General features: G+C 47.5%; 1 protein-coding gene across 1 annotated transcript in view; it reads right to left on the bottom strand.

Moving 5' to 3' along the window:
- Window positions 1–25,163, bottom strand: part of LOC115092770 (disintegrin and metalloproteinase domain-containing protein 9-like) — a 211,494-nt gene that overhangs the window by 41,686 nt on the left and 144,645 nt on the right. The window contains exons 6-7 of the mRNA XM_029604073.1: window positions 18,088–18,220; window positions 193–230 (exon numbers count right to left, since the gene is read on the bottom strand). Coding sequence (XP_029459933.1) covers window positions 197–230; window positions 18,088–18,220 — 167 coding nt within the window. The 3' untranslated portion in view covers window positions 193–196. The remainder of the gene's footprint in view (window positions 1–192; window positions 231–18,087; window positions 18,221–25,163) is intronic.

Here is a 25,163-nt window from a genome sequence, read left to right as displayed (position 1 = left end):
GTCTGTGGCCTCCTACTCCAATGACTGAGTTACAGAGAGATAAGAGTAAGAGAAAGCCCATGATGGCTCATAGTACTATAGCCCTAGTTGAAGTAGATTGCAATTGAGTTAAAGACCAAAGGAGGAGGAGAACATTAGAAAACCAAAACAGAAAATGCTTGAGTAAACTGTGTGATGAAACTCAATACTTACATTTTTAGATATTTTTAGATGCTATTCTGGCTTTCGCTCTAAAAATAAAAGTGACATGTTTTGTGTAAATACATTTTGTAAAACTGCTGAACAGTATCAATAGGCATCATAAATATTTCTTTTTATGTAAAATGTTAACACTTCAGAATTTTTCTCATCTGAATACTGTTTAAGTGTATGCTTGTGTTATATACGATACCCTTTTCCATCTTAACTTTTATTGAAAGTTCAGACAAACAATATGTTGTTGAACATGTATGTAAGACACAAGTGTATAAATAAGTCTGAAAATTCAGGAGCTAATTTTCAAAGCAATTTACATGCATAAAACACAATTTTATGTGCGTAAATGGTTGTACTAAAATAGCCTAAGGTTGATTGCATGTAACCTAGTTATGCACTTACCCTTATGTGAACTGAGCAGAGGCATTCCAGGAGGTGGCGGTGAGATGGAGTCAGCACTGATGTGTGTGTGAACCCCCCTCCCCCCCAAGGTAGTTTAAGTTACCCGGGTTAAGGGAGGGGCAGTTAACCATAGAAGAACATATTAGGATAAATCCTTGAGTTCGCTTACCTTTAAGGTGGTAAGAAGGTGTCCCCACCCCAATACCACATTTGGTGCCTCTTTTTAAGAACCCCTTGCTTGTAACACCATATAACATATAAAATCACTTGTGGTAAAGTAAAAAGAAAGAATAGCTGAAAAAACAAGATAAGTAGCAAATGTACAAAAACATGTGCACAGTAATAAAAGCTGTGCCACTATGGTCAATTGTTATGCAATGTAAATATGGCAGTAGCAAATGCAGTAATAATAGCAGTATAACTTATTCAGAACCAGTTAACATTGACCTCCCCACCGCACAGTTTTGTTACCCTGGGATTCAACCCCAGGTCTCACAGTCCTCAGTAAAATATGTGCACAGAAAAATAGAAGGAGAGAACAAAATCTGGGCCCTTTGCTACTTTTTGGAAAAAATTAGATGGTGCTTGCACAAAAGATGAGAGCTGTATCTGATGGAGTGTTTACTTCCTGAGGGGAAAATACAATCCTCTGCTCTGTCCACAGGTGGGAACAGAATTAAAGTCAGAAAGCCCTGGCACATTGAGTCAGTGTCCTAGCTGGCTGTACCCACTGAAGGAGTCTGTGCTGTGCCTCACTTGCAAGAGGTTGCTACACAGGAGGGCTGCAGTCCAAATGCTGCTCTGCTCCTCTCACTAGAATGCTTCCTAGTTATGTGATACTTATCTCTGTCCAGGTGGTGAGACAATTTAGTGCCTGCCTTGAGGAATCCTGGAGTGGAGATCACATTGCTAAATGAGTCCACACTTCTGGTGTCTTGCCTGTTAGCCATGCCTTTCTCTATTTTTCTTTAATGCCAGGCTGCTCTTATAACTACTGTAAACAGTTATGTGGTTTCAGCTCTCAGCACTCATCTTTTCAAATCAGGTGCTCCCTCTCAACTGAAACTGTTGTGAGCGTGAGTGTGAGCATGAGGGCGCTGACCGGCCGGCTCCTCCCCACAGCCCACTCCTCTGTCTGCCCACCACTACCACCGAAGGCAGAAGGAGCCAGCTGCAATGCTGAAGGTGTGTGCGCCCGGACTCAACTTCGTTGGAGCCCCAATGGAGGCAGGAAGACTAGCTGGAAGGGAATCATGCGAGGGGTCACCCCTCCCCCCAGGTGTGAGCATGTGAGCGTGAGGACGCTGGTGCCAACAGGCTGGCTCCTTCCCACAGCCTGCCCCTCTGACTGCTCACTACCACCACCAAGGGCAGAAGGAGCCGGCTGCAATGCCAGAGGCGCTAGCACTGGCAGGCGCGCATCCTTGGTATCCTTGGCGTGCCTGCAAAAACTATCATGGATGATAATGAGAATTTTGTGATAGCTCAGGGAATTTTATTTGGGAAACCCATTATTCTAGTAGTTGTATAAGGCCCAAACCATTATGACCATGGTTTTTCATAAACTGGATGGTGAAGATAATTAACTTGGGAACAGCAGAGGTAATCATGGGAGGAGATATGACTTGTGTCATGGACCCTCAGTTGGATCATCATCAAGGAAATCCGACTACTTTCGCAAAGTCCTTAAAAGGGTTAGATTTCAGGCGGCTTGTTTCTTTTATTAAAAAAACCCAAAAAACTGAAGGAGACTCACAGCCTGTCAGAGACGGGTCAGAAGTGTAGTCTTGTTATTCCAGCCCCAGCCTGCCGCGAATAGGCCCCGGGGCTCCGGAGGGGGTGGACCCTTCACCCAGCGCGTCGGTTCTTTATTTCTAAATTTTTCGCGCGCTTTTACTGCAGCTACCATGTCGCGTGCCTCAGCCTGTATGGCCTGTGGGGAGTCAGGGACCCGGCTTTCCCGGGAGAGTCTCTGCTCCTGGTGTATTCCCGGGGGAGAGGGACCCTCCCGGCGGCCGGGGACAGCCCACGGCTTTCCACTTTCACGGCCGCGTGAGCCACGAAGAAGCTCGGCGGCAGAGGCCTGCTCCGCCCCCATTCGACGAGGGGGCGGCAGCCATTTTGACCGCGCCGAGCATGGATGCTGATGCAGCGTCTGAAGGTGAGTATTTCTCTCCTACTACCCCGCCTGCATTAAGTCCCCAGCGCCAGCGCGATCGAGATTTCTCAGCGATTTTGGACCCCCCCCCCTTTCTCAACCTGCGGGGGGGGGGGCCTTAAAGAGGCCGCAGCCATTTTCCTCCAGATTTGTTCTTTTAATGCATAAGGCCTACTTAGAGGCTGAAGCAGACTGGGAGGAGTCCCCCCCCCCCCCCCTCCTAAGCTTTTTAAGCCCACACCGGACCAGGGGAAGGCGGGGGCTCGCCTTCCTCGCCCTGCTACAGATCCGGATCCGGGTGTTCCTGAGGCTGCGGACCCCTCCCCGGACACTTTCGCTCAGGATATGGGAGGGGATGTAGACACCCATGTTCTGGTGGAGGGGGATGATCCTCAAATCCTTAGACTGTTCAGCAAGGACGAACTGGATCCCTTAATTCCACATGTTTTGCGGGAATTGGAGATTCTGGCTCCGCATCCCGAGGTGAATTCCTCTCCGGGGGATGCTGTCTTAGCGGGGCTTAAGGGTCCCCCGCAAACTTTTCCATTTCACCATAAACTTTTTCAGATTGTCTCCAGGGAATGGGATTTCCCCGAGGCATCATTAAGGGTCAGCAGGGCTATGGAAAAACTGTACCCACTACCGAGCGACTCTTTGAATCTCCTTAAGGTTCCCAAGGTAGACTCTGCGGTCACAGCTGTTATTAAGCATACCACTATTCCAGTGTCTGGCGGAACGGCGCTGAAGGATCTTCAAGATAGGAAATTGGAGATCTTACTGAAGCGCATTTTTTAAGTCTCTGTGCTCGGCGTCCGGGCCGCGGTCTGTAGCAGCCTTATGCAGAGGGCCACTCTCCGATGGGTTCAACAATTGCTTATGGCCCAGGAGCTTCCCCCGGAGGAGGCAGAGCAGGCTAACCGCATGGAGTCCGCGGTCGCCTACACAGCAGATGCCTTGTCGTCTGCTGTTTCAGCAAGGTGGCTCTTGTGGCTCAGACACTGGTTGGCGGATTCCTCCTCCAAACCTTGGTTGGGTTCCTTTCCCTTTAAGAGAAAATTGCTTTTTGGGGATGAACTGGAACAGCTCATTAAGGATTTGGGGGGACAACAAGGTGTATAAGCTTCCTGAGGACAAGCCCAGACAGTTCCGCTCCTTAGGGGCATCCAGAGGCTGTTTTCGGGGTCAACGCCGTTTTCGTGCGAGGAGGGGTTCGTCCTTCGCACAGAGACAATTGGCATCCTGGTCGCAGACGTGGTCGCATTCCTTTCGAGGCAGGAGGCCTCAATGTTCGGGAGCCCCCCATACTTTTACCCCCAATAAGTCTTCACCATGAAGGAGTGCCGGCCCATTCCTCTGTCCCACTGATCGGGGGGCAGTTGTCCCACTTTTGGCAGGAATGGGTCAAGATAACATCGGACCAATGGGTTCTCGATATTATATGTCACAGTTACGCTTTAGATTTTGCTCGGCTGCTTCGCGATATGTTTTTAGTGTCCCCTTGCGGTCCCCAGGCCAAGCAACAGGTGATTGCGCAGACACTGTCTCGGTTACAGGCATTGGGAGCTGTGGTTCCAGTCCCAGCAACCGAGAGCAGGACCGGTTGTTATTCTATCTACTTCATAGTTCCCAAGAAGGAAGGCACATTCCGACCAATTCTGGACCTCAAGCAGGTCAACCGGGCCTTGCGCGTGCTGCGTTTTCGGATGGAGACGCTGAGGTTTGTCATTGTGGCCATCCACAAGGGCGAGTTTTTGGCCTCTTTGGATCTAATGGAGGCTTATCTACACATTGGAATTCAGGCGCGCCATCAAAGGTTTCTTCGGTTCATGATCATGGGGAAGCATTACCAGTTCTGTGCCCTGCCTTTCGGTTTGGCGACTGCCCCCAGAGTGTTTACCAAGGTGATGGTGGTAGTTGCAGCTTCCCTCTGGCACCGGGGAATTTTAGTCCATCCTTACTTGGACGATTGGCTCATCCGAGCGAAGTCGGAAGCACTTTGCAAGATAGCGGTGCAGTCGATGTTGAACCGCCTGCAGTCCTTGGGATGGATAGTAAATTTTGCCAAGAGCCATCTGGTCCCATCTCAGGAGTTGGAATTTCTGGGAGCCTGGTTCGACACGGCTGCGGGCAAGGTGTTCCTCCCCCATCAGCGGATGGACAATTTAATGTCTCAAATTCAGCGTCTGTTGGCCCTCCCTTTGCCCATGGCATGGGATTATTTGCAAGTGCTTGGACATATGGCATCTACCCTGGAATTGGTTCCATGGGCTTTTGCTCATATGCGACCTTTACAGAGGGCGCTGCATTTCCACTGGGACCCCAAGTCAGAGGACTATTACCTGTCCTTGCCCTTAATGGAGCCAGCCCGGTCCAGTCTCAGTTGGTGGTTGGTACTGGGTCATCTTCTTCAGGGGGTGGACCTGGAACCTCCACCTTGGATCATCATTACGACCGATGCCAGTCTGACAGGTTGGGGAGCGGTCTGTCAATTCAAGTCAGCACAGGGACGGTGGTCCCCCCAACAAGCCAAATGGTCGATCAATCGGTTGGAGACCAGGGCGGTACACTTGGCCCTACGTCACTTTCTCCCCTTGGTCCACTGCAGGGCAGTGCGAATCCTTTCCAACAATGCGACGACGGTGGCATACATAAACCGGCAAGGGGGTACAAGAAGTCGTCCGGTGGCGTCCGAAGCAGATCTGTTGATGGCTTGGGCGGAGCATCACCTGAGCCGTCTCGCAGCTTCTCACATTGCAAGCATGGACAATGTTCAGGCAGATTTTCTCAGCCGACAGCGACTAGATCCAGGAGAGTGGGAGCTGTCACCCGAGGCGATGAGACTCATTCGCCGCTGGGGAACCCCATGCCTGGATTTAATGGCGACTCGGAACAACGCCAAAGTGGCTCACTTTTTCAGTCAAAGGAGAGAACATGGGTCGGAAGGGGTAGATGCTCTGGTGCTTCCATGGCCTCCAGTCATTCTCCTTTATGTGTTTCCTCCTTGGCCACTGGTGGGGAAAGTTCTAAGGCGCATAGAAACCCACCAGGGACTGGTTATTCTAGTGGCTCCGGAGTGGCCAAGAAGACCGTGGTTTGCGGATCTAGTCACCCTAGCGGTCGATGGTCCATTCCGTCTGAGCCACATATCGGCACTTCTGCATCAGGGTCCCGTTTCTTTAGATCAGGTGGATCGCTTTTGTCTAGTGGCTTGGCTTATGAGAGGAGACAACTCATAAAGAAGGGTTATCCGGAAGCCGTGATTTCCAGTCTTCTCAGGGCTTGCAAGACTTCCACTTCCCTTGCCTATGTTAGGGTATGGAAGGTTTTTGACTCATGGTGCAGTGGGTTGAAATTGTCCCCACGACGGTCCTCTATAGTGCATATTCTAGCGTTTTTGCAGGAGGGCTTGAAAAAGGGTCTGGCCTATAATTCTCTTCTGGTTCAGGTAGCAGCATTGGGCTGTTTGCGTGGTGAGATTGAAGGTTCTACCATTGCGCAGCATCCAGATGTTACTCATTTTTTGTACGGAGTCAAGCATTTACGTCCTCTAGTATGGGCGCTTTGTCCTTCCTGGAGCTTGAATTTGGTTCTTCGTGGTCTCTGCGCCCCTCTGTTTGAGCGGGCCACCTTGAAAGATTTAACTCTCAAGATGGTTTTTCTCGTGGCTATTTGTTCGGCGCATCGGGTTTCCGAAATACAAGCCTTGTCATGCAGGGAACCATTTCTATGGATAACGGAGTCGGGAATATCTCTGAGGACGGTACCCTTCTTTTTGCCGAAGGTGATCTCGTCTTTTCACATCAACCAGTCGGTGGACTTACCCTCCTTTTCTGAGGAGGATACCCGTTCTTCTCACGGTCGTGACTTACGGATGTTCGTAGGATTCTGTTAAGATATTTGGAAGTAACAAATGATTTTCGTAGGTCGGATCATCTTTTTGTCTTATGGAATGGTCCAAAGAAGGGATCTAAGGCTTCCAAAACTACCATTGCTCGATGGCTGAAGGATGCTATTTCTTCCACTTACATAGGTCACGGACGTCCTGTTCCGGATGGCCTTAAGGCTCATTCTCTCCGCTCTCAGGCGGCATCATGGGCAGAAAGCCAATGTGTTTCACCCCAGGAAATTTGTAGAGCGGCTACTTGGAAGTCCTTGCACGTGTTTGCTAGACACTATCAGTTGGATGTCCAGGATCCGACTGCAGATTCCTTGGGTAGCGGTGTGCTTCTAGCGGGACTCTCTGGGTCCCACCCCATGTAAGGCGGCTCGGGTACATCACAGCAGTCTGGACTGATCCTGGTACGTACAGGGAAAGGAAAATTAGTTTCTTACCTGATAATTTTCGTTCCTGTAGTACCAAGGATCAGTCCAGAAACCAGCCCATGTAGGTATTTTACAGGAGAGTCCGCTCGTTTGCTTATCACATTCAGGAGAGTTCACTCGTTTGCTTATCACATTCCTGTTGGTTCTTTTTGTTCTCCACAGTTTAAAAAAAAAAAAAAAGAGGCAGAACTAACTGGGGGAGTATAGGACGAAGTTCAACACTGTTTCTAGTATTTTTACTGTTTGCTTACTTGATCTAGTCATGGGTCGTTGTAAAAAAAAAAAAAAAAACACAGGATGGGAGAATCGCAGGTGGCACACCAGTATATCTAGGGGGTACTTTTCAGCTTTTCTCCGACTCCATCTGCTGGAAGGGAGGCATAACCCAGCAGTCTGGACTGATCCTTGGTACTACAGGAATGGAAATTATCAGGTAAGTGTGGAGATGAGCCTTTTCTCTTTGGCTTGGCAAACCACAAAGCTGAATCTGTCTGCATCAACACTTCTCAGTATTTACTTATCTGAACAGACACTGAGCCTGCTTGTGTCTGCATTCCTACAGACCTTGCTCTTAGCACAAACAACCTTTGCCCTAAGCACAGAATGCCTGCTTTCTCTCACAAAGATAGTAACATGAGTTAATCATAATAATCTGTAGCAGCTATGTCTCCGAGAATATTGTTGTTATCAAGGATGTGATTGTATACACAAATAATATGTAACGCAGGACAATAAAAGGGCTGCCTGAAGTGATTTCAGGATGGCTTCCTGGTTTCCTGAGAATCCTGTCTGACGTCTCTTCTTTCCGTGTGTCTCCCGTCGCAACAGGTAAGAAACTAAGTTTCTTTTAATTGCAAGAAAACAGGAACAGTACCCAGAGCTTCATATGACCCCCAAAGATGTGGTTTCTGATAGAGCCGATAGCGGAGGTATTTCTGCATAAATGCTTTTTTTTCCAATACTGGTTTGGGTGGGTGACAACTCTGATTTAACACATTCTTCTGCTCTCAGACTTTGGTCACTTTGCAGGCCTCTGTCTTAATTTTGCCAAATCGGAAGCCTTAGCCTTCCCGGATTCCCTCCGGGAACGCTGGCCTGGCCCCTTTCCACTCCAATGGGCTGAAGGCTCCTTCCGTTATTTAGGAGTTATTCTCTCCAATTCGCCCCGCCAACTTTATGCCCTAAATGTGACCCTCTTGCTTCAACGCTCCATAGAGACCCTTCGCACCTGGCGGAATTTGCTTCTCTCCATGGGGTGTAGAGTCAATTTATTCAAGATGGTCTTACTGCCGAAATGGCTTTATTTAATGCAAAATTTGCCGCTTTCAATACGTCGCTCTGACATGGCCCAAATGGACAGGGAGTTGCGACACTTCCTCTGGAGAGGTGGTAAATCTAGGGTCTCCCTGGCGAGTCTGCGGGAGCGGTGGGGGGAAGGTGGACTGGGGGTCCCTGATTTAGGTCTTTATAATCTAGCGGGGAATCTTCAAATACTTAGAGATTGGATAGTGGGGAAATCCACTTATGTCAACGCCCCGAATGAACAGGCTTTGGTGGCCCCAATGGCGTTAACGTATGTTATGCAAGCTCCCTACTCCACACTCCCTTCCTTCTTGTTCAATCCCCTACAATACGGCCTTTACGTCTTGCCTGGCGAGTTGTGACCAAGCTATTGAAGATACCTCGAATGTGCGCCTACCTATTGCCTAAACAAGAAAATGCAGATTTTAGCCTGGGCTCCCAGATGGTGGGCTTTCGCCAGTGGAAGGATAAAGGTATTACACACTTGGGCCATATTCTTAATAATGAGGGGCAACTCCTGCCTTTTTTGGAGTTGTGGGCACAATATCAGCTGCAGCCCGGGCAGATATTTTGTTTCCTACAAATACAGCACTACATCCAGTCCCTGCCTGTGGAGACGCACTCTTCCAATGTTTTTCTTTCCTTAGACAAGATATTTCAATTTGAACACCAAAAGACACCATTGCTTTCCCATTACCATAAGCATCGTAAGGGCCTTGTTCGGTGAGAGCCCTTTGCCGTTCTGGTTGATCGCTGGAACAAAGATGGGGTGTTTGAAGTTACTTTACCTATCCTCAGGGCATGATTTTGACGGGTGTCCCTTCTCACGATAAATATGCATTATCAAGAGATGCAATTTAAGTTTTTACATAGGGCGTATATATCCCCACAGATGGCTTGTCATTCTGGCCTTTCTCCATCAGCCTTATGCGGCAAATGTCATCGATATACGGGTACCCTAGCACATGTTTTTGGTCCTGCCCTCTATACAAAGGTTTTGGGGCCGTATAGCCACATACCTTATGACACTCTTGGAGATATCTCTTCCAATTACTCCCTTGCTTTTCCTTTTTGGCTTTTGTCTTCATTTGCCGATTGTGAGGGGACCTCGTCTACTCATTTTGAAAGCATGCTTAGTGGGAAAGAAAGTAATTTTGCTGCAGTGGAGATCCTCTGAAGGCCCTTCCTTTTGGACTTGGTGCAATCATTTTCATCACAAGTTGTGAATGGACGACTTGAGCTCCAGGGTGTCCCCTAAACTGCGTAAGAAGTTTCTACTGATTTGGGATCATTACTTACAGGCCACACCGTTCCCGAAGCTTAATACTCAATGACTGAACTGTTTCCTGTTAACTTCACTGGATTTCTCTAATGGGGATGATTCGGATCCCTGCTTCACTGAATTGACTGATGGTTTCACTGCCTTCACTCGGTTGACAAAAGAGGGGGGGGGGAGAGGGAAGTTTCAATGGCTTACCATGATCTGTGGGTTTTTTGTCTGGACAGGATTAAGTTTCCAGCCCTTACAGACCGGTTTGATGTATGTTTATGCCTTCAATCTACTAAATAAAAATTGTTTAATACTAACAAAATGGTGCACAAATGCCACAGTGCTTTCTTAAAATATATCTTTCTCTCCAGAGATATCTGTTCTCTTAGCCTGGTGCTTGCATTTCTGAAACATGATGCCCTTGTGTTTCTTTCTTTTACAAGGTTCAGGAGGGCCCTGCAGAAGCATATGTTGATTTGTTCTTTTTCTTTTTGAGGCTCTTTGAATTACAGCCAACCCTGACCCATCTAGTCAGCATTGTCATTCATCTTATTCACAACGGATGTGGTCACTGTTATACTTGAGCTTGGTTGTGGGCCCTTGGGTCGTGGTGAGAGCTGACTCCACCCACAGGGAGGAAGCCCTCTGGGGACTCACCATGACAGGCGGGGTCTCAGCGGTGATGGACACAAGAGACTAGAGCTTTTATTATACAGCAGAAAGTAACCTGAGGAGCGGGTTTGTAAACACAGTCCAGAGTAGAAAGATCTTTAGATGGATTCTCCGGTAGGGGTCCGCAGAGCAGAGTAACCCAGGGAATACTTCTTCCTGGTAGTTCTTGTGTGAGGTATCTCTGGTAGTGGTCAGCAGCACGGGGTAGGCCGGAGGCTGGAATTGGAAGTAGGCACAAGGTAGCGTGGATCCAGTAGTGGTCCGCAGAACGGGGTAACTCGAGGATCCACGCAGCATGAAGAAAGGAGGAGAGTACAGCACATCTTGTACTCACTCCGAAGTGTAGCAGAAGAGTTACTGTCATAGTCACAGTGGAGACCCAATGCATGGGAACACTGGAGGGTCCGTCCGTAGTAGCAGCGAGAGGTGCTCACTTAGGCTGGAGAATGTGAGACTCGAAGAAAAGGCTCTCTGAGGAGTGGATAGCCCTGAGTGTAACAAGGCCCCCAAGGAGCGGGTACCTGAGTCACTCAGTCAAACGCAGGAACAGCGAGGTGAAGCGTCTCTGAGTAGCGGAATTAAGCAAGATGGAAATCCTTGCTAACTCGTAAGTAGGAAGGTCCGGTAGGTTTAAATACACGTAGGCAGGTGACATCATGAGGAGGGGACACCCCTGAGTGTCCCTTACGCATGATGTCGGGGGCAGGCGCGCATGCCCTAAGTCACACCAGATTCAAGATGGCAACCGGAATCACCCACGCCATCCTGGAAACGCCAGGGAGGTCAGCTTGCAGAGGCAGTGGTGGCCATATTTGCCAGAAACAGAGCTGCAGGGCAAAAAGACGTGAGCAGCAAAAGTCGCAGCCATCTGCGACCGACAGGCACAACGGTACCCCCCTTCTTAGGGCCCCTCCCAGGGGGTTTCAGCTTCCTAGGGTGAGTTAGATGAAATTGGGGTATCATATCTTTGTCAAGGATGTTGACAGCAGGTTCCCAGCTGTTTTCTTCTGGTCCGTATCCTACCCAGGTAATTAGATATTCCCAATGCTTTCCTCTCTTTTGTACAACCAAGACGTCATACACTTTGTATGCGATGTCCTCCAGCATCAAGAGGCTGTGGGATCTGGAGTCTTGCGAGAGAACTCCGAGAGGATGAGTGGCTTCAAAAGTGAAACGTGGAAAGTGTTGTGTATTTTCATGGATGAAGGTAACTTCAGGCTGTAGGTCAAGGGACCTAGGCGGCGAAGGACAGAGAAAGGTCCAATGTAGCATGGAGTGAATCTGACAGAAGGCAGCTTGAGATGGATGTACTTGCTACTGAGCCATACCTTGTCTCCTGGCTGAAACTGGGGTGCTGCTCTGTGATGAGCATCGTAACACTTCTTGGCCTGTTGTCCCACTTTGTGCAAAAGGTCCTTGGTTTGAGTCCAGAGTTGGTGGATCTCTTCAACTGTAGCCTGAGCTGCTGGTGATATTCCAGACAAAGGTATTGGAAGTGGTGGTAATGGTTGATGGCCATATATGATCTGGTAATGGAGTAGATCCAGTGGCAGAAGCAGGATGAGAGTTCAGGGCGAACTCAGCCCAGGGTAACAATTCTGCCCAATCACTCTGCCTAGAGTTGACATAGGCATTAGGCACGAATGAACTGTTTGAGAGTCTGATTCATTCTCTCCGTTTGCCCATTTGATTGGGAGTGATATGCTGAAGTCAGGTCTAAGGAGATGTCGAATTTACGAAACAGCACCCTCCAGAACTTGGCGGTGAATTGTAATCTCTGTCAGAAATGATGTGTTTAGGCATGCCATGCAGGCAGAATATATGCCGTATAAACAGCTTGGCAAGCTCTGGTCAGATGGTAGTCCGGGTAAAGCCACGAAGTGCACCATTTTTGAGAAGCAGTCCACAGTGACCCATATAGTCATGGTGGTAAATCAACGATGAAATCGGTCGCAATGTGCATCCATGGTTCGTCTGGAACAGGTAATGGCTGTAGAAGACCCCAGGGGTGACCGGCAGGAAGCTTTTGTCTGGCGCAGTTCGGCCCCCATTGTGATAACTCCATCGAAGACCAGTTGAACTGGGGAGAGTGGTCTTGTAACCATGGTATGCCAAGCAAAATGGGATGAATAGCTTTCTCGAAGATCAGAAAAGTGATGGTCTTGGTATGCAGGGATCCAATGCGTGGTGAGCGAGACTTCTCCTGGCAGTGGCTCGCCATGTATGGAAGAGAGAAGTAGTGGTGTGTGTACTGGTTCGGTAGGAATTTGTAGGTGCTCTACCAATATTTTAAGAATAAAATTCCCACCTGCACTAGAGTCGACTAGTGCTTGTGTGGCTAATTCGAGAGGCCCAGAGATGATAGAGACCGGGAGAGTCAGTGGAAGAGATGGTGCAATCAGACCTAGGAAGAGTCCTCCGGCAAATCCTAGGTCTGCGAGTTTTCTGGACAGATAGGACAGGTTTGGAGTGCATGGCCGGTTTTCCCGCAATATATGCAGAGGCCCAATTTTTTACAATAGTGCCTATCCTTGGCGGTTAAGTGCCTATGGCCTAGTTGCATGGGTTCATCTTCTTCTTCAGGATTGGGTAAAGGCTGGTCCAGAGCTGAAGGCAAGGAGCGAGAGCGGGTTCCTCCGGAAAAGTGTTTTGTGAGAGGTTTTACCTCACCACAGCGCTCTCGTATACAGCGGTCAATCCGTCCAGCGAGGTCAATAAGAGAGCTTAGCATGTCAGGCAACTCACGTGCAGCAAATTCATCTTTTATATAGGAGTTGAGGCCTTCTAAGAAGATAGCTCGTAAACAACCTGAATCCCAGAGCAGAAGACAGGGTTTTAAATTTGATCATGTAGTCTGGGAGTGGCTTGGTTCCTTGTTGAAGGTGTAGGAGTGCAGAGTCGGCTATAGACTGGCGAGCAGGGTCATCAAATACTGACTTGAAGAGAGCCAGAAACCCAGGCAAGTCATTCTCGACTGGGTCATTGCATTCCCAAAGAGGTGAAGCCCAGGCCAGGGCTTTTCCATCCAACAAGGACAGGATATACGTCGTCTTGGTAACAGCAGTAGGAAAGTACAACAGTTGTAAGGAGGAGTGCATACAGCACTGATTTAGAAAGCCCCTATTCAACAGGGAGTCTCCTGAGAAATGAGTAGGGGCAGGCAAAGGGACTGTAGTATGCCCAGTAACCATTGGGGTGATGCATTCTGGTCAGAAGTAGAAGAAGTACTCAGTCTGGAGTTCAGCTGATTAAAGGCGACAGCCAATGCTCAAGAGTCCTCTGTTGCTCCGAAATACATTGGGCCAGGCCAGGGATGGCCTGTAAGGCTGAGAGCTGATCCGGGTCCATGGAGTTAGCAATCTGTTATACTTGAGCTTAGTTGTGGGCCCTTGGGTCATGGTGGGAGCTGACTCCACCCACAGGGAGGAGCCCTATGGGGACTCACCATGACAGGCGGGGTCTCAGCAGTGATGGACACAAGAGACTAGAGCTTTTATTATACAGCAGAAAGTAACCCGAGGACCGGGTTTGTAAACACAGTCCAGAGTAGAAAGACCTTTAGATGGATTCTCTGGTAGTGGTCCGCAGAGCGGGGTAACCCAGGGAATAATTCCTCCTGGTAGTTCTTGTGTAAGGTATCTCTGGTAGTGATCCGCAGCGCGGGGTAGGCCGGAGGCTGGTATTGGAAGTATGCACAAAGAAGAGTGGATCCAGTAGTGGTCCGCAGTACGGGGTAACTCGAGGTTCCACACAGCGTGAAGAAAAAAGGAGAGTACAGCAGATCTTGTACTCACTCCGAAGTGTAGCAGAAGAGTTACTGTCATAGTCACAGTGGAGACCCAATGCATGGGAACACTGGAGGGTCCGTCCGTAGTAGCAACGAGAGGTGCTCACTTAGGCTGGAAAATGTGAGACTCACAGAGAAGGCTCTCCGAGGAGTAGATAGCCCTGAGTGCAGCAAGGCCCCCGAGGTGCGGGTACCTGAGTCACTCAGTCTGGAATGCAGGAACAGCGAGGCAAAGCGTCTCTGAGTACAGGAATTAAGCAAGACGGAAATCCTTGCTAACTCGTAAGTAGGAAGGTCTGGTAGGTTTAAATACACATAGGCAGGTGACGTCATGTGGAGGGGACACCCCTGAGGTTCCCGCCATGACGTGGATAAGATGGGGGCAGGCGTGCGCGCATGTGCCCTAAGTCAAACCAGATTCAAGATGGCGACCGGGATTGCCCACACCATCCCGGGAACGCCAGAGAGGTCGGCTTGCAGAGGCAGTGGTGGCCATCTTTGCCAGAATCAGAGCTGCAGGGCAAAAAGAGGTGAGCAGCAAAGGTCACAGCCGTCTGCAACTGAGGGGCGCAACAAAAACCCTCTGTAATACCCACGGGTACTTGTGAAGCATAGACGCGATGTCTAGGCTTTAACCCCAAAATTGTCGCTAAATCACCCGATGTATGGATTAGCAATATTTTGCTCCCATCTGTCATTTCTATTCTTTGTTGAACGGGAACGTATACGATTCACAGGGACATCTCTTTATAGAAATCGCCGATGTTGTCATTCGTGTTCTCCATTAACACTTCCACGGTTGTATATGTAACAACCTTTCTGCAGCATAAATTTCTGATCATGTTTCCATTAACAAAAACAATGTTTATTTGGTTTTGTTTAATGTTGTCCCATGTGTGTGGACAGCCTTTACATGTCTTCCACCTTTGAGGCTTTGACCCAAATGTTTAAAAACTGTTTGTCCTATTGGTCTGTATCTTTTGCTGTATACAATTGAGGCTAAATATCTTTTTAAATTAATTCCTCACCTCATGGTCATTGTGAACATCTAAGGATGATACATCCACTAAATCTTCCTGCCATTGCGCATCCACATCTGATATTATTTTATTTAATTTAAAATGTACTCTGGCCCCTTCAGTGTAAAGCATAAGCATCTTGTCCCCTAAGCCATTCTGCTACTTGTTTTCTATTCACATCTTTATGGCACTTCCTAATGGCCTGATAAATCCCTGTCACTTCTTCCAAACTGCCTACCACCCCAGGATTATAATAAAGTTTTTTAAGCAACTTTTTGTATATCTCTGCTTTCCAAAAGCTTGGCTAAAATGTATGTGCTTACACATTAAATCTATGGATTTAAAAATGTGATGGTTCACCTAGAACATGATTTTTTTCTCTTTAAATATCCTATTACGGATTGTATTATTCAAATTATTATTATTATCATCAGTATCATCTGACAAGCTGCATTTATCCCTGCTTTTTCCACTCCTCCTCAAAGGTGTGACTAGGCATGCCCTGGTGTATGTGAAAGAGGAACTCAGGTGATGTCATTAATCCAAACATGACTATATCTGTGCCACAAACTCTGTAAACAAACCTGGCACCTCCCCTTTTATCAGTGATGTCATTTACGGCAATATCATCCAAGATGGCTGTCCCCTTTTAGTATGTGTCATTTCTGGTGATGTCATCCAAGATTGCTACCCATAGGTCATCCGAGAAGGCCTCTCCCAGGTCATACAAGATGGCCACTCCCAGTGCAGACAAGATGGTTGCCCCCTGAACAAAAAGGGGTGTGGCTTGGGTAGACCCAGGCTGAATGCCTACAAAGGGTCAGAGCTAAGGTAGGGAAAGGGGCAGGGCTTAATCTGGAAGTGAACACTGATTGGCTGGGAGGTAGCACCAGTAGGCAGGGCTTAGATTGGAATTGAATGCTAATTGGCTGAGGGGTGGGAACAGAGGCAGAGCTTAACACAAAATTGGGCATGGCCACCTGTAAAAACAAAGTTTTGACAAGATGTGTGTCCTATAACTACTCATGTTGATGTCAACACAGAAAAAAAATAGAAAGCAAAAGCTTCTTGCTCCTTTTCTTTCTCTATGCATCCTTTTTTTTTTATCCATCATACTATATTTATCAATGGAAATTAAGAAAACTGAAAAAGAAAATAGAAATAATTTTCCATACCACAAATACCAACATCATATAACAGAAACCAATTTAGATCATGTGATCATGTTAATATTTTTAGGAAAGAAATAAAACATAATTACTGATTTAGCCTCTAATGAAACTTTGCATTACCTATATTTATTCCTTTCTGAAGATGAAATTCACCTTTGTTATGTATGTAGCAAACTACTATAAACCAGGTTCCTGCTGCACAAGCTTATCATGTGTTAGAGCCTTAAAATGTGGTCCAAGCTACATCTAGATCTGAGTGATGTGTTTTGGACCTTGAAAAATATTTTTTCAACTCTGTGGAGACTGAAAGCTACCACAGCCAAAGTGAAGGAATATAAACATATATCAAAATCCTTGTATGCTCTGCTGTGAATGATAAATGTTCTGCAAGAAGCAGCATCCAGCACTCACAGAGTTAACAAGTTGGGAAAAGGGCTGTGCTGTTTAGCCTTCCCAGAGAAGCCACATAGCCAGCAGAGGAGGAAGTCAAAGGAATGCTGGGAGACCATATAAGGAATAAAAGGCACAAATTGGCTGGCTCTGTCTGTGTGTGAGGGGCAGGAACAACTAGAGTTGGAGCCAGGAAGAGAGGAGTATATCTGGAAGCTTTGAGGAAACAGAGAGACAGACAGCTGTTACTGCTTCATAGCCAAACTACATATAAAATCTCAATAAGGGACAGAAGAGCCAGGAGCTGAGAAACTGAAATACTTCCTTTCCAAGAGATATCCAGGCCCAGGAGCACATGGCTGGATCACCCTCCTAAGAGACTGAGTTAAATAATCTAAACTTTGTACAGAAAGGATCTTAGCAGAGGAGGGAGAAGGTTTATTCCCTTGCCTTTTATCACAAATTCAGTATCTCATCTTAACTGCTTCAGCCTTTTAGCTAAAGTCAAGCATAAACCCTTGCCATAATCACACAAGATAGAGCAGGGAAAGAGAAGCTGATGGACCATGGTCTTTCTGTAAGAGACTGAAACCAGGCCTGCTTTCTGTTTAGTACCAAGTAAACCATTTGGGGAAGATCCCCAGGAGAGAGGCACCTTTCATCTATTTGGTTTGTCATGTAGCCAGCTTTACTATCAAGTGGGACTTCTTTATTTTCTTGTTTGCTTTTGTTTTCCCACATAATTTTGTGTTTGGGAAAGGGTGCACCCTTTACAAACTGGTGGCATTATGGTGGATCTGCCCCCCCCCCCCCCCCGCCCCTTTTGAGTATACAGGGCTAAAGACAATATTTGAAAGCTGTGTATGTCACTGCTTCCCACCCACCCCCACCCCTTCTCTATTAGCATTCCTTAGCATTTTTTACTATCCATATGAGTATGCTGGTTGCCCTGGTTAACAGCCATACCCGGTGCTATTTTTGCATTGCTTGATTTAAAATAAGAAAACTCCAAGTTTATATTATACTCACTACTGTACTTTTCTCATTTAATGTTCTGGTTGGATTTACTGTCTACTTACATAATACTAGTAAAATAATTAATTACTGTTTTATTCTGTGTGATGATTTTATCTGGTCTGTGGTGCTACAAGTGAGAGGTTGCTTGGGAAGGGCACATAATTGTGGTATCGGAGTGATAAAGACCCTGTCTCATCCCCAGTCAGGCTATGAACCCAAAGATAAATCATTTTAGTAAATATAATTTCTCATGTGGTATTCCCCACCCCAAACTTAGGAGTAATTTATAGTCCAAACTAAAGGCGGTGGGCATATGTATAAATGTTTAAATATTTCAGGTTTTTTTCTCAAAATGAAATAGTTTAAAAATTGATACTCACTGGTTAAAAAATGATGCTATTGAACTTCTTTTCATAAATGCAATAATGAAAGCAACAATGGCAGAAATAGCAACACCAAATACTATTGCCAAGCGCTGTAAATTTTTCCCAGGTAACCTGGAAGGAGTGGAAGCTGCAAAACAGAATATGTTATTTTATTTACTGCATTTCTTTTACATATGCTTCATATTAGTCATCTGTCAATTTATTTTCAGAGTTTCAAAATTGTCTTTCAGTTGGTATATAGACCCCTTAGGTCTTCATTAGATAACTCTGTCTCCCAGCCCTTAGTTACCCACCTTAGAGGGATATACCATTCATAATAGCACCTCCGTAAGAGATTTGCTGGAATGGAGAGCCCCTAGTTTATAAGGAGGGGTTAGGAGTTAGGAGAATGTGACAGTGTATGGTTCTTTTAAGAGTGTAAGAAGTGTTTTGGTGTGCTCTCCCAGTTTAGGCTACAGCCTAGATAAGGACGGGGAGACTTAACAACTTGCCAGTACCTGAATTTTTGAAATAGTTTTCCATTTTAAAGACCTGTGCCTTCTGGCAGGTTCTTTCCCCTGTCCAGTAAGCTCAGGAGGCAGCTGCTTACCACTTCACCCCACTTAAGAGGAGGCTGCAGCAACCATCAAGGGAAAGAGAAGGATTTTTGCCCAAGCTTGTGTTTTGCCCCTCTAAGAAAGGACATTGTTTTTTTCTTCCACCCTGCCTTAACCCAGAAGTTGGAAAGCTTTAGGAACTGTTCCAGCAGAGGCCTTTTTCTCCCAGAAGGTCTGTTTACAGTTTTGAAGAGGAATCCAAGGAAGAGAAAAGGAGAAAAATATCTGTAGACCCCAGACAATTTCCACCCTGGGATGCAGAACACTGCCAAGTTGAAGAGCGGGAGTACCTGTGGACCTCAGGTACTGTAGGGAGGGGATTCATCCAAAAGCAGGACATCCCAAGCCAATTTAAGTCAATTATCTTTCTACCTCATGGAGGATAATCAAGGTCCAAGCCCTGGCACTGAGGGAAACATCCACAGAGGTAGAGGCACTAAAAACCTGTATTCCCATATGGCTGAAGAACATGGATGTAACTGAACACTTTATTATTTGCTCCTGATAATTCTTTTGAGATCAATCACAAACTTTATTTTGAACACCCATCCAGTGAGTCCAGCTTGGTTTGTTAGTGTGCCTGTCCCAAAGAGCATTAGTGACATTCAGGGAAGAATGGGATTCCACTAACAGCCAGGGTAATGAATCCTTTCCCCCAAAAGAAAAGAACCCACCCTTTGGGATAAAAAGATTGTGAATGTGACAGTTGAAGTTAGCCCTGAAAACTATAAATTATTTTATGGTCCCTTAAGCTAGAATCTATCCACTAAAAAGGGTTTATACTGGGTGAATCACTTGATGATCGTGAACAAGACAACTATAATCTCATGAAGTTACTGCCAATCCTTTATATAATATCCTTCCTTTTCTTTTATTCTACCATCTTATCTGCTCTATAACATGTCTAAGGAGCTGGGCAAGCATTCTATCTCTGCTGTATTGAAATTCAGAGGAAAAGCCTCAAACAAAATATAATATCATGCTGAAGACTCCATATCAGATGATGAAGACTGGGCGGAAGTGTTGCCTCCTCCCCTCTGCAATATGCCTCTTACAATCCAGGAGATTATGTAAATCTATCTCAAAAGATCTTAACCTACCTGGACACAGCATGCAAAATCATTGTTGATAGTACAGCTTATTTTCTCTCTTTAGTATTAAGCAGCCCAACTCAATAAGGTAGAATACAGAAGAACTTATCTTGAGAACTCCCTGACTTCAGCAAGAATGAAAATTTGATGTTTAGGAGAGAATAATCTGTTTTCTTAATGAGTGTCATGAGGATGCCAAGAACCAGAGCTTGCAGAGCAACATTTGAATTATCAATAGGGCTGGATTTGGTACACATAGAGACTCTTGGTGGGAGGTAAGGGATCCCAGATGTTGGTGAGAGGGGAGTTCTTCCCTCTCCTTTTTCACACACATTCTGCCCCCAATCACTTTTGTATCTCCCCTTCCTTCCTCTTATCTGTTTGGCTTATGGTAGCAGTGGAAAGAAGTTAGCGCAGGGCCTGTGCGCATGTACACAATCATAGGCCCTGCCCCCTAATCAGCAAGAGCTGCTGTGAGGGGGCCACTGCAAGGACTATGAGTGCATACCTGCTCACAGGTCCTATGATATCTTCTTTCTATTGCTGCCATGAGCTGAGTCAGACGACAAGAGAGGAGGGGTGGGGTATGGTACCATCTGTATTACTACCAACATGCTTCAAACACTGGGATGGCACTAGAGATGGAACTGGCATGTTGGGGAACTTTTGATTTGTGGTCACCGTGAGATTGCTGTTGATTAGCAGAGTTGGGAAGGGAAGGGAAATGCAAATCAACTTTCTCTCTTCTACTTCTTCACTACCATCTCCCTAACTAATCCATGTATGCTGTCTCTCTTTCTTCCACTCCTTACCCAGGTATAACCTCAACCCTTCCCTAACTCCTGCACTGTCCTCATCTTCCCCCATAAATTACTCACAACTCCATAACTTGTGCTGTAAGGTGTCTCCTTCTTTCTCCCCTCTCTGTTTTCAACTGAATTCCAAGTTCTGGGATTATAGTCAGCTGCAGGCTGAGCTATGCCTGCTCCAGTCCTCCCCGCGTGTTTCTCCCCACATGCTGTCTGTTGACACAAGAGGGGCGGGAGTGAAGCTGAAGCAGACACGAGAGCAGAAAATAATTTCTAAGCTCCCTTTTCAACACCTTTTCTCCTGTTTCTCCTTACATACTACCTGCAATGTCTGCTCCAGATTCACCAACCCTCTTCTGGTGGTAGTGAAACTGCAGCGGACACTATATAGCAGTAAACAATTGTTCTGCGCCCATCTTTATCTCCTCTTTTGCTTTTCCCTGCATGCTGCATGCAGGGAAATGTCTGAAGCAGTTAACAAGTACTCAAGTATCAAATGGTATCATTAAAATTTGATGCCAGAGGAAACTGCCTTTGTTGATGATTCATAAATTTGGGCCTGATGGTCAGCCTGCTGGAGAACACAAACTGCTCTGATCCAGCTGAATTCATGTCAGTCTGGATTTTGCTCAACCTACAAATCAAATACATTGGAATCAAAACTGATTGGACCTACATAAACCTTGGTCCAGCTTAGGTCCCTGTGGTAGATCATGTGCCTTTATAACATGTTTTAAATCACCGCAGCCAGATTCGTTGCTAATATGTTCCCGATGCATCCAAATATTGCTTTTGTATTTGTAATCTGTCCGACTTCCCCAAATACTTCCCCAAATAAAATAAAAAATAAAATACTTAAACGGCCGAATCAGCTATTTAATAAAGAATGTATTAAGTTCCGATAAGGGACCCATGTTGAAGTATTTGGGGAAGTTGGACAGATTACGAATAAAGAAACAATATTTGGATGCATTGGGAACATATTAGCAATGAATCTGGTTGGTTTTGAGACTGGATTGAAGTCGTATATGTTGCACTCCTCCCATAGCTGGAGTCACAGGAGGCACTTACCTGCAGGGTCGGAAGCCACAGAAGTCGGGGCCTTGCCTGATTCTCACAGCCTGGGGCTACCATTGTATAAGCGCTGGGGTTGCTTTTGGGGCAAGGAGCCACACTTGTCTTTACCTCCACGGCCCGGTGGCCGCCGCCGCCGCCACCATCTCCTCTGTGGCGTGGAAGCCGCATCTGCGACGTTTCCTGCGGCAAAGGAGCTGCTCCCAGAACCTGCTTGCGGCTTGGACACCGCCGCTCCTCGTTGGGCCTGCCCTGAAGCCTGCTCCGTCTCCTCTCTGGCTCAGCGTTTCAGCGGCAGCATGGCCACTGTCCTGGGTCCTGCCCCTTCCTTTTTAGGGGCGGGCCTGCGGCTTCTTGCTGGATTTAAAGGGCCAGCCAGGTGTGGCCCATCTGAACTCCTCCCAGGGAGTTGCCTGTCTTCAGCCCTATAAAAGGGCTTCTCTGTCAGTCAGTCTTCGCTTTGGCAAGGAGCTAGTCCTCCTGGGCTACCTTTCCCAAGGACTCCTTGTTTCCAGCTCCTTCCTGGCATCCTGATTTCGTCCTTGGACTTCTGTGCATCCTGTATCTTTGTATCTCCGTGGTCTCCTTGATGTTCTTGACGTTCCGGAATGTTTCCATGTTCCTTGATGTCCTGAAGTCCCAAGTCCCATCATGTGGTACAGTGGTAGGTGTCCACCTTCACGGAGCGGAAGGATGGAGGGCTGTCATCTCCCAATTAAATAAATAATAAAAAAACCCAGGGATGGGATCCATCAGTTCTAGAGGACGCATATAAAGAGCAGGTAGTAAAACACTGCATGGAGCGGCAGTAGCCACAGAGGCATTAACGGAGCGGGATGCCAGTGGCCGGTGGTAGGTGTCCACCTTCACAGAGTAGAAGGATGAAGGGCATCCATCTCCCAATTAAAAAAAGAAAAGAAAAAAAGAAAAAAAAACAGGGATGGGTTCATGGGCTTATAGGTATTACCAATTATTAGGCTTTTCAATATTTGATGATAGTTAATGTGACTTTCAAGGCATTCTTCACTTTCGGTGCATGTCCGGCATGACTCCTTGCTTCAATGACAGGGGAAAAGAAAAACTGATACTTCACACATTTCCAGCATTGCCCTCTGCTTCATGGCAGAGAGCTATGCTGCCGCTTACCCAACTAATCAAACTTAATATTTCACTTGGAAGCAGCTCCAGCACTGCTCTCTACATTAATGGTGGGGGTGAAAAGGGAATTAGAACATAAGGTTACTAAGAGCCAAGAGAAACAGTTAAGTATGAGAACAAATGTGTGAAGCTTGCTGGGCAGACTGGATGGACCGGTTGGTCTTCTTCTGCCGTCATTTCTATGTTTCTATGTTTCTATGTTCCCGATCCTGATACTCCAGGTCTGGTGGGACCCATGCCTCCGGAAATTCCCTGCTTTTATCCTGAGTTTCCAAGCTCTACGGTTTTATCTGGTTCCCAAGGTCTGACTCTGGAGGATCCTAGGGGTTTCCACTAATCTGCGCTGTGAGACTTCCTGAGCCTGTCCCGATCTCCTCGTGGTCCGCGACCAGCCATCCAGCTGCGTAGGGCGCGAAGGGCACAGTGTGGTCTGTGACCAGCCCCACGTGCTGTGTAGGGCGCCTGAGGGTCTTGCTCATCCCTCTTGTTTCCTGTCTTCTTCCCAAGCTCCACATCAGAGTCTTCACTCCAAGCTCCAATGCTTTTGACCTTCTTCCACCATGACCTCTGTCCGGCCTGCAGCCTCTGCTACACCCTGTGGCAGGTCCAAAAGAGCTTGGAACAGTCGGAGGACCATTCAGAGACCACCATTGCGTTGGTGGTCTCATGGGCATGCAGGTCGGTGGAGGATTCGAGACTTGGACTGTCTTCCCCGCAAGGGCACACATTCTCCTTGTTCCATCCTGGAGAGCCCTAGGTTGCGCTCCGTTCCATCATCAGCGCAACAGGCATGCCAAGCCTTGAGCATCCCAAGCTCGAGGCCGATGCAAGCTCTAACAGATTGCCAAAGCCATGTGTCCGGTGGGACTATCCTTGTCCCGGGTCTTGTCCTGGGATCAGGCTATGACAGCAAACATCAGGTGGGGCGCAGGCGCCTCCTGAGGGTTGTAGAACCCCAACCTGGAATTGTCAAAGAACTGGAAGTCTGGATGCAGGCGCCTCCTGCAGGTTGTGGGAACCAGACAGCTGGCACCTCCAGCAGGTCATACTATCAGAGAGCTGGCGCATCCAGTAGGTCATGGAAGCAAGAGAGCTGGCGCCTCCAGCAGGTCGTGGAAGAGAGCTCTCTGATAGTATGACCTGCTGGAGGCACCAGCTGTCTGGTTCCCATGACCTGCAGGAGGCGCCAACATCCAGACTTCCAGTTCTTCGACAATTCCAGGATGGGGTTCTACGACCCTCAGGAGGCACCTGTGCCCCACCTGATGTTTGCTGTCATAGCCTGATCCCACCCTGGATTCCCACCCGTGTGTTCCTTGCTTGTTCCTTGTCTTGTTCCTTGGTCTTGTTCCTTATTCCTTAGTCTTGTTGTTCCCTTGCTCTTGTTCCCCATTTTGTTCTTTTTTCTTGTTCTCTGCTCCATTGTTGTATTCTTGTTGTTCTCCTCTCCATTGTTATGTTATCTTGCTTCGCTGTTCCGTGTTCCCTCTTGCTCCACTGTTTCTTGTCCTGTCCCTGTGCTTCGCTCTTGTCTTGTCTTGTTCCTTTGCTCCGCTGTTTTGCTTGTTCTTTGCTCCACTGTTTTGCCTGTTCTTGTTCCATTTGCCTGTTCTTGTTTCATGTTTTCTTGTTCCATGTTTCTTGTTCCCACTGTGCACTCCCTGGTCCTGTATTCTCTGGTTCTATGGTCTCTTCCACAGTTTTCTTCCATACGACCTGCAGGAGGCGCCTGCACTATCTCAGTTCCAGTTGTCCTTCCTGGACCTCCCGAGGAGGGGAGAGGACCCCCTTTGGGGGGGGGGGGTGTACTGTTGTGCTTCTCCCATGGCTGGAGCCACGGGAGGTGCTTACCTGCGCTGTCGGAGGCTGCAGAAGCCGTGGCCTTGCCTGATTCTCACGGCCTAGGGCCACCTTCTTACTAGCGTGGCAGGAGCTGCGCCAGGGTTCCTTTTGCGGCAAGGAGCCACGTTTGTCTTTTCCTCCACGTCCCGGTGGCTGCCGCCGCCGCCACTACCATCTCCTCCGTGTCGAGAAGGCCGCATCCGCGACATTTCCTGCGGCAAAGGAGCCGCTCCCGGAACTTGCTTGCTGCTTGGACACCGCCGCTCCTCGTTGGGCCTGCCCTGCGGCCTGCTCAGTCTCCTCTCTGGCTCAGCGTTGCAGCAGCAGCATGGCTACTGTCCATGGTCCTGCCCCTTCCTTCTTAGGGGCGGGCCTGTGGCTTCTTGCTGGATTTATAGGGCCAGCCAGGTGTGGCCCATCTGAACTCCTCCCAGGGAGTTGCCTGTCTTCAGCCCTATAAAAGAGCTTCTCCGTCAGTCAGTTCTCGCTTCGGCAAGGAG

This window comes from Rhinatrema bivittatum, chromosome 5, assembly GCF_901001135.1.
Source record: "Rhinatrema bivittatum chromosome 5, aRhiBiv1.1, whole genome shotgun sequence".
NCBI classification, from domain to species: domain Eukaryota; kingdom Metazoa; phylum Chordata; class Amphibia; order Gymnophiona; family Rhinatrematidae; genus Rhinatrema; species Rhinatrema bivittatum.
This window is presented reverse-complemented; position numbering and strand designations above follow the sequence as displayed.